Source organism: Globicephala melas, chromosome 12, assembly GCF_963455315.2.
Source record: "Globicephala melas chromosome 12, mGloMel1.2, whole genome shotgun sequence".
Lineage (NCBI taxonomy): Eukaryota > Metazoa > Chordata > Mammalia > Artiodactyla > Delphinidae > Globicephala > Globicephala melas.
Genome location: NC_083325.1, coordinates 31,501,037 through 31,514,226, shown reverse-complemented (window position 1 = coordinate 31,514,226; position 13,190 = coordinate 31,501,037). Strand labels below are relative to the sequence as shown.

General features: G+C 44.8%; 1 protein-coding gene across 1 annotated transcript in view; it reads left to right on the top strand.

Annotated features, from left to right (window-relative positions):
• The window catches only part of ANTXR1 (ANTXR cell adhesion molecule 1), a 243,865-nt gene extending 235,180 nt beyond the window's left edge, over window positions 1–8,685 (top strand). The window contains exon 18 of the mRNA XM_030877432.2: window positions 4,771–8,685. Within this exon, the coding sequence (XP_030733292.1) occupies window positions 4,771–5,031 (261 nt within the window). The 3' untranslated portion in view covers window positions 5,032–8,685. The remainder of the gene's footprint in view (window positions 1–4,770) is intronic.
• The last annotated feature ends 4,505 nt before the right edge of the window (window positions 8,686–13,190 follow it).

Sequence of the window (13,190 nt, the reverse complement as noted above, 5' to 3'; positions counted from 1 at the left end):
GAGAACCTAAACCTGCAGGGAAAATCTGAGCTTCCTACGAAGGCTTGCTCCACCTCAGAGACCCTCAACGGTGTGAGCAGTATTGAGTGCCAACTTAAACTCGAACCTCCTGCTGCTATGAAGACCTCAAAAGGAGAAGACCCAGACGGTGTCTCAGAAATAATGCCCCAGCCATTGGGGAAACAAGGTTTATATCGAGAAGACTACCAAGTGGCAGAGTTTAGTCTTCATTAAACAGATATTTGTGGAGAGCTTAGGATGGGCTAGGGTGGACATCCGCAACAAAGAGCAAGAATTTAATTGAAAAGTATAAGCAAGGCCAGATCACAGATAGCATATGCTATCAGAGGGAGGCATTTGGATTTTATTTTAAGGATCCTTGGGAAGCCATTGAAAGACGTTAACCTGGGGAGTGAACTGACCAGATTACGTTCTGGAAAGATCTCTCCATCTCTTGATCTGATCTCTTGATCAGATCTATGTTAAGAGCTGATGGACTGTGGCCAAGTGCCACACTGTGTCTTACCGTCTACAAGTGCCTCGCGGCATTATTTGCACTTTTAGCCTGTGTTCAGGATAATACAGTAAAAAGGGGGGAGGAGAGCCTAAAGCAAGCAGAGCTAGGTTTTAATCCCGTTTCTACAGTTTCCCAGCTGGGTGGTCTTGGGCACGTTATTTAAATAGGTCTGAGCCCTCAATCTCCTTTCTGTACAATGAAAACAATAATACTTAGCTCATGGGGTTTTGATAATAAAGTGGATGATGTGCCTGGACATTTCTAATAATCCTCCCAACACCATTAGATTCAACCGAATCAAAATGGCATTTTTCAGCCCAGGAAGAGCATCACCTAGCATCCTGCTAAGCCTCCACTTAGCAAGAGATACTGTTGCATTTTCTTCTTACAATTTCATCAGGACATTTTGTTGCTAATGTGTGAAAATAATTGGCATATATACTTTGTAAATGAGCAGTGAGGTAAACTGAAGTCAAAGCCAAATATTGGATCTGAATCAAGCAACCCGAAGACAATACTGCAAAGAATTCAACTGGTTACAAAGACCAGCGTAGGAAGTAAGTGCTCCATTTGTCCTAGCAAACTTTTAACCAAACACTGGTGCAGATTTGCTGGCATGTGTGACACTGGGAACATCTGGCCTTTCAATTATCCTCTCGCAAGCAAAAAATGATGTCGTGTAAACTGATCTTAAAGCCAGCTACATGGTCTAAGTGTTAACAGTGTTTGTGTTGGCTCCTTTGGCTCCCGGTTTTAAGAACTTAATTTATAGCCACACCCCTCCCTGAAGTCCTAATTGCGTCTTGCTGTAACTGACCCCAGGGATTCGTTTATGCAGTGTCTGCATCTTCTTTTCAGGATGGTAAGTATGTATAAATGCATCACTAGTCAACTGTGCGTCCTGTAAGAATAAGTTACAGGAGTGACGCAGCAACGGGAGGACAGAAGAAGGTGTGGAAGAGAGCCAGCTCTGGGAGCTGCTCTGGTCATGTGTCCAATGCTACAGTTTTTTCCCTGTATACCAGTTTTATTCTAGAAGCCAGGTGAGAAGGGTAGAGGTTCTAGCCTGCAGCTCTCCTAGGAGGCACTGAACTAGGAGTCTGAGCACGTTTCCCCACCCAGACTCAACTTCACTTACCAAACACAATGTGCCAGGCACTGTTCCGAGCCCTTCAAGAAAACTGGTTAAGTTAATCATCTTGACCGGGAGTGGCAGGTGGTGTATTATCCCCAGCCTACATCTCTCAGTGGGATATGACTCAGGGGGGCGTGGCAGAGGCTGTGAGCTTGCCCCCGCCCCTCTGGCTCTGGGCTGCTATGCTGGGCTCGAATGTGCTGGGTCTGTAATGAACCACAGCCTGTGCTCTGCAGCAGGTGCCCGTGGGGCACCCCTGGGGTGCTACTGACTATAGGAAGAGGCGCTCTCTGCCTCTCTCCCACCTTCACCCCTGTCCTTCAGCTGCTGTGGCCAAGAGTCTGTGATGGCAGCAGGGGAGGGGCTGACCGAGGAAGATCTTTCTCCATCTCACTCCCATTGCCCCCCCCCCAAACCCCTGCCTGCTTTTACTCCATCTTTAGCTGACAGATGTGAGAGATCGTCTTCTGTTCCGTGGATCCTTTCAAATCTTTCTGAAGACATTTAGGAATCCTAATCTGGGTTATGAACAGAAGAAGCCTGGCAGCTCCTGATTTTGTCTCCAGCAAAAACACTAGAGTTGGGCTTCCCTGGTGGCACAGTAGTTGGGAGTCCGCCTGCCGATGCAGGGGACACGGGCTCGTGACCCAGTCCGGGAAGATCCCACATGCCGCGGAGCGGCTGGGCCCGTGAGCCATGGCTGCTGAGCCTGCGTGTCCGGAGCCTGTGCTCCGCAGCAGGAGAGGCCACAACGGTGAGAGGCCTGCGTACCGCAAAAAAAAAAAAAAAAAAATTTGTGTGAAATAATTAAACGGGCCTCTGAGATAATTCACCTGCTCTCTTGGCCCAGCTCACCATCACTGATCCCTAAAGGGAGGGAGAGAGCAGTGGGATGACCAGCCCTAAAGGAAATCTAAGCCACGTGGGGACTTGACTCCAGGCTCCTTCCCCAGGATCAGAATTTTCCTTCATCTTTAAAGGAAATGGGCCTCTTGGTCTGACTGGGCATATCTAGGAATGAAGGGCAGAACATGTAGTACAGTAAATCCCAACTCTGAATTGTCCGTTACAGGAACTTATCACAGATGGTAATCGTTAGGACATTCACATCTTGGAAGAAAGAGCTTTATCCAGGATCATAAATAAAGTGTAACCGAGGCTTCGATTTATAAAGCTATAAAAGAGGGCTGCTTGGACAAACGGGAATTCACAGTACTGGGTCACAAAATTGACTTAACCCGTGAAAGTTTGACCGTGACCTGGGAGTTCTGGGCAATGCAGTGAGAAGATGGTAGCTGATTTCTGCAGTTAGTGGACCCCAATCGAAACCTAATAAAGTTAGGTCATGGTTTAATCTCATGAAATGCAAGCCCAGAGAAAATGGGGTGCTGACATCTAAATACGGCATTGTAATTCCTAAACCAACAGCGGAGCACAAAACAAGGCCACTGCCTTCCAGAAGTTTCTCACCTAGTCAGGGAGCCAAGGCATTTACAGATAAAGCAATTATAGTATGCAGGCTTCGGTGTGTGGCGTAGACTGTAGATAGAAAACTCAGGGAGGGAAGCGAGGGATGAGTGGAAGCAGGACCCTTCAGGGAAAGACGTGTGGAGGAAAAGGGACTTGACTCGGGACCGGAAGGATGGATGGGGTGTACACGTGTGAGGAAAGCTTTGCTCGGGGCCCCGCCAGCTCCCACAAACATTCGTCGTGCCCCCGCCGTGACGCTCCCCAAGCCAAGTCTCAAATCACACACTTGTATTTCCCTCTTATCCTTCAGGTAACTGGTCCTTAAAGCCTCACTCTCTTCGTCCCCCTCAGGCCCGTCCTCAATAGGCCTGGAAAGGGAAACTGTGGCCCCTCTGGACACGTCCCATCCAGTTTGGCCACCACAGGATGGGCGTCCGTCCTGAAGAATGAAGCCGGGAAAAATGCCGTACTCCCTCCTCGGCCCCGGTATAATGCTTGTATCAGGTTAAAATCAGGTTAAAATGAACAGGAGAGGAGAAAGGGACAGGGCAGCCTCAGAGGGGATGGCCCCGATTCTGTCAGCATCCAGGACACGCAGTAGAGAGAAGAAGATGCCCCGATAGGCGTGGGAAGTTTAGAAAAAGGCCAGGACCCCACAAGGCTGGCTGGTACCCTGCCCAGGCAAGAAGGGGAGGGTCGAATGGGAAAGGTGAGGGGGGTCCACACACCAGAAGGAGAACATCGTGACAGGGAGAGCCCCTGTGCTCCCGCCCCTTGCAGAGCCCAGTGTTGGGTGAAAGGCTCCCAAGTTCCTGTTGAGACTGGAGGTATCTGTTGGGGGGCAGGGCGGGCAGGCCTGTGATTCTGGAGAGCAAAGAGGAGGTGCCCCAGGGGAGAGAGGGCTACCTAGGGCTGGCTTCGTATTCTGGACTTTGAAGAGGCTTCTGCAGGGGTTCCAGGTGTCTACTCTGCATTATCTAGTCAGGTACCTGGGAAGGGTGGGGAAAAAGCTGGATTCAGGGTTGATGACTGCTTTGCAACCAAAGGTCCCCGGGTTGTATTTCTTAAGAACCTAAGGGCACCTGGGCAGGTGCGACAGCAGCTGGAAGAGGGATTCCCCAGGGAAAACAAAAGCAGGATAAACTGTCCATGTCAGAGCTCTGGGGAAGGCAGGGGCTTGGAGCGGGAGGCTGTATCTACTGGTGACAACAACCCCACCTCTTCCTAGTTGTGATTTAACCTTTCTGAGCCTCAGTGTCCTCATCTATGAAATGGGACGACTGATAATAATACCTGCCTGGCAAGGCTGTTGAGGAGATTAAATTCAACGACCTCTGTCCTCACCTTGACCCTGTGCGTCCAGTTAAGGTCAGTCCCCTGCTCTTCCACCTCGTCGAGAGAGAGAGGCTCGGCGAAAAATGAAATTGAACAAGTAAGTTTGCAACACAGTAAGCCCAGAAGAAGGGAACGAGGAGCTTATTTGTTGTCGAGTTCTGGTGTAATGCTCTGCCGAGCGCACGGACATAAACACGGCGTCTGCTTGCCACGTATTTTTCAGGCTGCCCCCCTCCTGCACACTGCCACCCGCCCTGTTGTAAGGCCCCAGCAAGCATCAGCTCATGTTTCCTTCTCTCTGATTCTCTTCCAGGGACGCTGTATCAACTTCACCAGAGTCAAGAACAATCCTCCTGCCAAGTACCCCCTCAACAATGCCTACCACACCACCTCACCGCCTCCTGCCCCCATCTACACCCCACCCCCCCCTGCTCCCCACTGCCCTCCCCCACCCCCCAGTGCCCCCACCCCTCCAATTCCATCCCCACCTTCCATCCTCCCCCCTCCCCCTCAGGCTCCCCCTCCCAACAGGGCACCACCCCCGTCCCGACCACCTCCTAGGCCCTCTGTCTAGAACCCACAGTTCATGCTCTGGGTTCTCTCAGAAACTTTGGGGAGGAGGCTCCTCTGTGGTGTTAGAACAAGTCTTTCCAGTTAAAGGGGGCTTCCACTTTGGAAACGAGTGGGGATGAAGCCCACTGACGTTCACACACTTTAAAAATTGGTTTGTAACACCAGTACACCGACAATTGTGATCAGAGGAAAGAAATCGAAATTTTGAATTGCCTGAAAACAAACAATGAGGCAACTACAGTCACAATTATAGCCAGCCAGCCATCACCTCTAGAAGGTTCCAGAGACGCTGAAACTGCTGAGATGCTCTAAATGGGATTGTGTCTCATGGAGATCAATAAGAAAATCGTTTCTCTGAGGGTGAAATGCAGAGTCAGATAAGAAATAACATTGCTGGGTTGCTAAATGCTGCCTTCCCTCTTTCACTCCACCTCCATCACTTGACCCTGGACCCTTGGCCTAGGAACCAAGGAATCCTCACCTCTGTGTGCCACCCAGGAAGGTCGAGACCCTTTGCCTACATCTTTGGGGAAAGATTGGGGTCCCCATTGTGGCAAGAAACTCAACATCATACAGGTATCCAAAAGCATGTTCTGGGATTTGCAGAGGAGTAAAAAGATATGCCTTATGTTCCTTCCAAATTCTCCCAGTTTCCAAGTGAGGAAGAGGGCGGTTGTTTACTGAAGGAAAAGGTATGTTACCATGTTGCTGTGTAAGTGAAATCAGGTATGTGCACTGACAGGCGAGTACTGATGGGAGCATCAGACAGTTTCTAAAACCCACAGACCATCAGCAGCTGGAGGTGGCTGGCTTTGGCCCAACATGGCCCCTAAATCAACAGACAACGGCATCGTCAAAGAGCAACTTGTTAACGCCTCATGTTAAAAAATCAAGATTTGGCTTCAATTTAAATCACTTGAGATACGAAGAAGTGACTGATCCTATTTTCCACAGACAAACATTAGTTGATCTTCCCAAAATGGCATCACTAGCACCTACCACACAATTTCACTGATTTTGTTTTTCTTTCTCGGTGAAGTTGTGCACCAGAGATTTCTATGTAGAGCTGAGAGACAATAGTCCGGACATACTAAGGAATTTATCCAAAAAAAACCACATGTGTTTGTGGATACAAATATATTTCTCCTTGGCTTTTCAACATACTCACAAATATTATCAGCTGCCTGAAATTCCCACCATGCCTGGGAACCACTCCACTCCTCCAAGTCTTTCTGAATCTGCTATCACCAGTAAGCTCTATAATCACTTTCTAAACATTAGGCTTCATCACCCAAGGGCGAAAACAGAGGCCACTGTTTAGGGCCTCCTGCACCAGCCTGTTCAAAATTACCTCCCCCTCCAACTTTCCACACATCTTAAAATTCCACTCCCGAAACCCTTAAATCTTTTCAGGAATGAAGCAGAATATTAAGTAAATGCAAACTTAGTGCTTTGGGCTGTGGTCTCCAAAGATCCTTCAAAAACCCATCAAGCCAGCCTCATTCTTTCATCTTACTTAGAACAGAGACATAGGACCTAGCATGCATTCCATACACACCAATGCTTGTAGCCATGGCAGACATTGCTAATCAATCACAGCACCATCTTCCATGGAGCCCAGTGATTTCTACACAATCCTCAAATCATAATTCCAAAGAGCCACCGCTAATCAGTCAAAATTGAGACATAAACGATCCCTAATTGCCCTCTCAACTTTAGAAAGCAAAAGCAAACAAGGATTGTGTGGGGGAATGGGGAAACCCTTGGGCATTAAAGGTACAGTCAGGGGAGAATAGATCTAGGCAGAGTGCCCTAGTCGGGGTCCACAGGCACTAAATCTGCATTGCCAACACCAAACTGACACTTCCCCAAGCATACCTCAGACCTGCCCTTCTCCCAGCCTGCCGCTGCCAGAGACTCTCCCAGCTTCCTCCTAGAGCTAAAATCAGAGATATTTTACAGGGCTTATGAAAGCAACCTCCCTCGCTTGCCCCCAACCTGGCCCATATTGTCTATTTTTAGAACATTAGGTTTCTTCTTGAGTATAGTCCTCCATAAAGCAGGTGACAGAATGTCTTGGCCACCTGCAGTGACATTGCTGGACTCCAGAGAACCATTCCATAGGCGAATGGGTTCCCCAGGCTCACAGCGTAGAGGCGTTGAGCCCCTGGCCACTGTTTTGACTGCTGGCGGTACAAAACAGTCCACCCCACACCACTGCTGCATGGCTCACTGTGGCCATCAGAAAGTTCAAGCCAAGATGTTGACATTGTTGTGCATCAAGATGGCAGGCATCAGGTGAGAATACGCAACATTCAGGATCCCAACTGCACATCAGTCAGAAGCCCTGTGCAGTTTCCAAGATGTTGTTTTGGTGAACTTTTAGATGAAATAGGGAACTGCAAATATATGATGACTTTGAAGAGGATTAGCTGGGTTTGTCCTTAAAAAGGGACTCTTCATGTCAACCCCAGTCATTTAGAATTACAGTGGAGAAGGAGAAACCTCTATACTGTATGAACAAGGTAATATTTTAATAGTAGGCTATTACAGGCAGGAAAATTCTTTAACTGGTTTATAAAATCTATCCAAACTTGTGTCATTCCCTGTAAAAGGTAGCAGACATATGATTGTGATTAGGAAACTGCACAAAATTATTTTTTCAACCCTCATGTTATTGTCCTCCTGAAGTTTTTTTTAATAAAAGCCAACTTTTTGTTGTATATATTCATATTCCATGTGTTAGATGGAAGCATTTCCTATCCAGTGTGAATAAAAGGAACAGTTGTAGTAAATTATTATAAGGCCAATGATATTTCATGGCAGGTTATTCTACCAAGCTGTGCTTGTTGGTTTTTCCCATGACTGTATTGCTTTTATAAATGTACAAATAGTTACTGAAATGACGAGATCCTTGTTTGCACAGCATTAATAAGAACCTTGAGTGGTTACCTCTGTTGACGACCAGTTCACAAACAGCTTCTGTCCTGGAGCTTGGCCCATACTCCAGTAAGACACAAGGTCTCTCTTTTACCAAAGTCAAGAACAGAGCTAGTGGACATATTAATTAGTAGTCTTGGATATCTGGCCATGGATAACCTCATTGTAAATATCACTAGAATGGGCAGAGATAATCTGGAAGTCTCATATATACTAAAGTCCAAACACTGTGTCAGATGAGGGAAATCCATCCAAGAACTAGAAAAAAAGCAATGATGAGATAATGAGCAACAATCTCAGCCCAGTGCCAACTCAATAAAAAACAATTAATGCTGTGTAAAAGTGGGTTGAATTAGTTTGCAAACTATATAAAGATATATGCCATAAAAAGCCTATTAATGCACACCAGATGGGAATGGGATGTTCTAGTCAATTGTGTTTTCTAGTTATCTGAACTCTACTATATTAACATACTTGGATAAGCAATTTAAAAGAATTAGAATATGATTTTTTAAATACACTTAACATTAAACTCTTCTAATTCTCTCTTCTATCTGTGATAATTCCTAAGACAGTATGGATCTTCAGTGCCTCTGAGTCAATGTTATAAAAATCAGTTATTGCTGTACCTGCTATAGGAGACTGGGCTAAATGTGTACAATGACAAACCCTGGAAGTTGCTTTTTTAAAAAAAATAATAAATTCTTAAAATTAACTCTTTTCCTAGTTGTGTCTTTGTTATGAAAATGAAGTGTAGGTTGTTCAAGTGCTTAACATCCTGATCATAAAAATGGCTATCACTCTGCAGATTAAATTATATTGCTCAAATTATTTTGCGCCCTCCAATAAACTCTTCACTGTCTTGATTACTCTCATTTCTTCTTTAGCTGTCCAACATTCAACGTATTCTTTATTTTTAGCAACAGTTTTAGATTTTAAAAAGTAACATGTGCTGGGCTTCCCTGGTGGCACAGTGGTTAAGAATCCGCCTGCCAATGCAGTGGGCATGGGTTCGAGCCCTGGTCCAGGAAGATCCCACATGCTGTGGAGCAGCTAAGCCCATGTGCCACAACTACGGAGCCTGCGCTCTAGGGCCCACGAGCCACAACTACTGAACCTGTGTGCCACAACTACTGAAGCCTGCACGCCTAGAGCCCATGCTCCACAACAAGAGAAGCGACTGCAGTGAGAAGCCCGCGCGCCTCAATGAAGAGTAGCCCCCACTCACCGCAACTAGAGAAAGCCCGCACGCAGCAACGAAGACCCAACACAGCCCAAAATAAATAAATCATTTTTTAAATTTTTTTTAAAAAACTTTTAATTAAAAAATAGTAACCCATGCTAAATGAAACAGTGAAGTAAAAGTAGAGATATAGAAGCACACAGGAAAAAAAGTAAATGTAGTGGATCAGTCAAGATTGTTCGGCTGCCTGTAACAGAAACGTGGCTATGATTGATTTGACTCACAGAACAAGGACTCTAGAGGTTTGCTATCTGCTTAAGAAACCAGGCAGTGTCATAGACAGTGCTGCAGCAAATACCCTTCTATTTATATAGACTTCAAAATATTTTTGTTATTTCTGCACCTTATTCTCCTAGCGGCTTCCATTCAGCTCCTCCTCCTCTTACATTTTTTGTAGGTAAACGAGTACTAGTTCCTGAATCTGTTTCTTTACAAGTCCTCATTAAGCCTTGAGTTCATCTTAATTGGAATAAAACCCTCTGAAAACAGAAAATCACGCCACAATTTCTTTCCAAGATTTCATTAATATTCAATTTAAATAGCATTTTGGGCACATGCAAGTTTTTAAATTACATTCTTCATTAAATCATTTTGAGAAAACTGGCTTGCAATTTGGAAGGAAAAAGAGAAGTTGGAGCCCTACCTCACTCCTTCCACCAAAATAAATTCTAGCTGTATTTAATTTAAGTGTAACAAATAAAACCAGGGAAGTACTAGAAGTAGTACTTTCTGTACGGTATAAAGAATTTTTAAATCTTATATATTGTTTGACTTGCCAAACAAATTTCAATGATTGAGCTCTGAATGCTGAGTAGTGCTCCAATGCATTATGTTGAATAAACAAAGAAACCAACAGGAATAAGATCATTGATCAAGTGCTGACTGTGAACTGGAGCGGGAGATCCAGAATTATTCATCACTAAATCCAATTTTCTATCTTCAGATAAATACATGTTTCCCTGAAGTGTCACTCAGGTATAGAACAATCGATATAACAGTTTGTCCATTTAATACATTGTAAACAAGGTCAATGTTACTTACAATTATCATTTTGTATTAGGCCATAGAGTTGGCATATGCAAAACAGATGAAGTTATTCGGTTTACAATTGTATTGTGTTGGCTTGAACCATGGCATCTCCATCCTGAAGTTATCATACCTAAACAAATTAGAAGGTTTATAATTCCACTGAGCATAATCTTTAGTTCCTCTCTTTTTTGCTCAACGTTCAAATGATCATTTAGTTATATAAATCCTTCCTTCTCTATTTAACTTGGAACAGTTTTAATTCTTGGGAGTTAAAACTGTGCAACATCTCCTTTGTTTAGTTTTAAATATAATTTCACAATGTACTTATAAAGCAAAAGCAGCAGCTGACAAAATGCCTGAGTCACTTGAGAGTTCAGAGCAAACCTCTGTTAAATGATGTTCAATTAATTGTGCACATTCAGTACTTTTTAGCCAGCATATTTAGTTGAGAGTTTCTTATAAACATTAAAATGGATGCAACTCAGAAAAGACATATTTCTTTGCAGTGAAGTGGCTTGCATTCTTGCAAAGCATTTTAAAAGTACAAGAAAGAGGGACTTCCCTGGTGTCACAGTGGTTAAGAATCCACCTGCCAATGCAGGGGACACAGGTTCGATCCCTGGTCCAGGAAGATCCCACATGCCACGGAGCAACTAAGCCCGTGCACCACAACTACTGAGCCTGTGCTCTGGAGCCTGCAAACCACAGCTACTGAGCCTGTGTGCCACAACTACTGAAGCCCACACACCTAGAGCCTATGCTCTGCAACAAGAGAAGCCACTGCAATGAGAAGCCCGCGCACCGCAACAAAGAGTAGCCCCCACTCGTCACAACTAGAGAAAGCCCATGCACAGCAACGAAGACCCGATGCAGCCAAAAATTAATTAATTAATTAATTAAAAAATTTTAAAAGTACACGAAAAATTGGCACTAAGAGTACAGGAACCATTTCATTTTCTTCTGAAAGAGAAGTCATAAGACAGGCGACCTATCAGCCACCCATCACTGACACTTTCAAGCACTTTGGAGTTGCTGCCAAGATAGTGGAGTAGGAAGATCCTGAGTTCACCTTCTCCCATTGGGCACACCAAAATCACAACTATTTACGGAGCAACTATCAATGAGAATAACCTGAACACTAGCAGAAAAGATTTTCTGCAACTAAAGATCTAAAGAAGGAGCCACAGTGACTTTGGTAGTGGGAGCAAAGATGCAGTATGGTCAAGACCCACACCCCTGGGTAATGACCCACAAACGGGAGGATAATTACAATTGCAGAATCTCTCCCGAAAGGAATGAGGATTCCAAGCCCCAGCGTCCTGCACCAGGAAGACAAGCTCCCTGAGTGTCTGGCTTTGAAGGCCAGTGGGACTTGCTTAAGGGAGAGCCAGAGACTCTGCTTTTACGGGGCACATGCAAAATCACACATGCTCTGTGACCCAGAGCAGAGTCAGTAATTTGAAAGGAGCCTGGGTCAGACTCACTTACTGAGCTTGGAGAGGCTCCCGGAGTCAAGAGCCAAAAGGAACACCCTCTGAGGACACAGATGCTGGCAGCAGTCATTTTTGAGAGCTCATTTTACCACATGACCCTGGTGCTGCCAAGCACCATTTTGGAGTCTTCCTCTAGCCCATTGGTACCAAGGGCTTACCCACTCACCAGCTGGTCAGCACCAGTCCCAGGACCCCCCAGGCTAAGAGGCCAGTAGTATAGGAACTAAGCCCTGCCCAGAAGCAGGCCAGGCACAAGCCCCAGATACCCTTGTCCACGCAGCCAGCCACACCAAGATTTAGCCCCACAAACCAGCGGGTTGGCAGCCCCTGCATGAGTCAGGGTCTGGCAACAAACCATGCCAGGGATCAGCTCCGTCTACCAGCTGACTGCAGTAGTGGGTCCCATCATAACAGAAGGGCCCAGCAGCTTACACAGGGTCACCCCTAAAGCATATAGCTCTAGTGACCAGAGAGGAGTATGCTGCCCGGCCCCATAGGACATCTGTTAAATAAGATCACTTCTCCAAGATCAGGAAGCATAACCAACATACCTAATACATAGAAATAGAGAATTAGGCAAAATGAGGGAAGAGATGAATATATTCCAAATTAAGGAACAAGATAAAACCCCAAAAGAAGAACATAGTGAACTGTAGATAAACAATCTACCTGATAAAGAGTTCAAGGTAACAATCATAAAGATGTTTAATGAACTTGGGAGAAAAATGGATGAACACAGTGAGAAGTTTAACAAAGAGTTAGAAAATATAAAGAAGAACCAAACAGAGCTGAAGAATACAATAACTGAAATAAAAATACACTAGAAGGAATCAACAGTAGACTAGCTGATACAGAGGAATACATTAGCAAACTGGAAGGCAGACAAGTGGAAATCACCAAAGCTGAACAGAAAAAAGAATTTAAAAACATGAGTATAGTATACAAGACCTCTGGGATAACATTAAGCATAGTAATAGTCACATTACAGGGGTACCAGAAGGAAAAGAGAGAGAAAAAAGGGCAGATAACTTATTTCAAAAAATGATAGCTGAAAATGTCCTTAATCTGGGAAAGGAAACATTCATATCCAGCAAGCACAGAATATCCCCAAAAAGATGAATCCAAAGAGATCCACACCAAGACACATTGTAATTAAAATGGCAAAAATTAAACATAAAGAGAAAATCATAAAAGCAGCAAGGAAAAAGCAACAAGGTATGTACAGGGGAACTCCCATAAGGCTATCAGCTGACTTTTCAACAGAAACCCTGCAGTCCAGAAGGGAGTAGCATGATATATTTAAAGAGATGAAAGGGAAAAACCTACAACCAAGAATCCTCTACATGACAAGGCTGTCATTCAGATCTGAAGGAGAGATAAATAGTTTTACAGACAAGCAAAAGCTAACCGAGTTCAGCACCACTAAACCAACTTTACAAATATGTTAAAGGATGA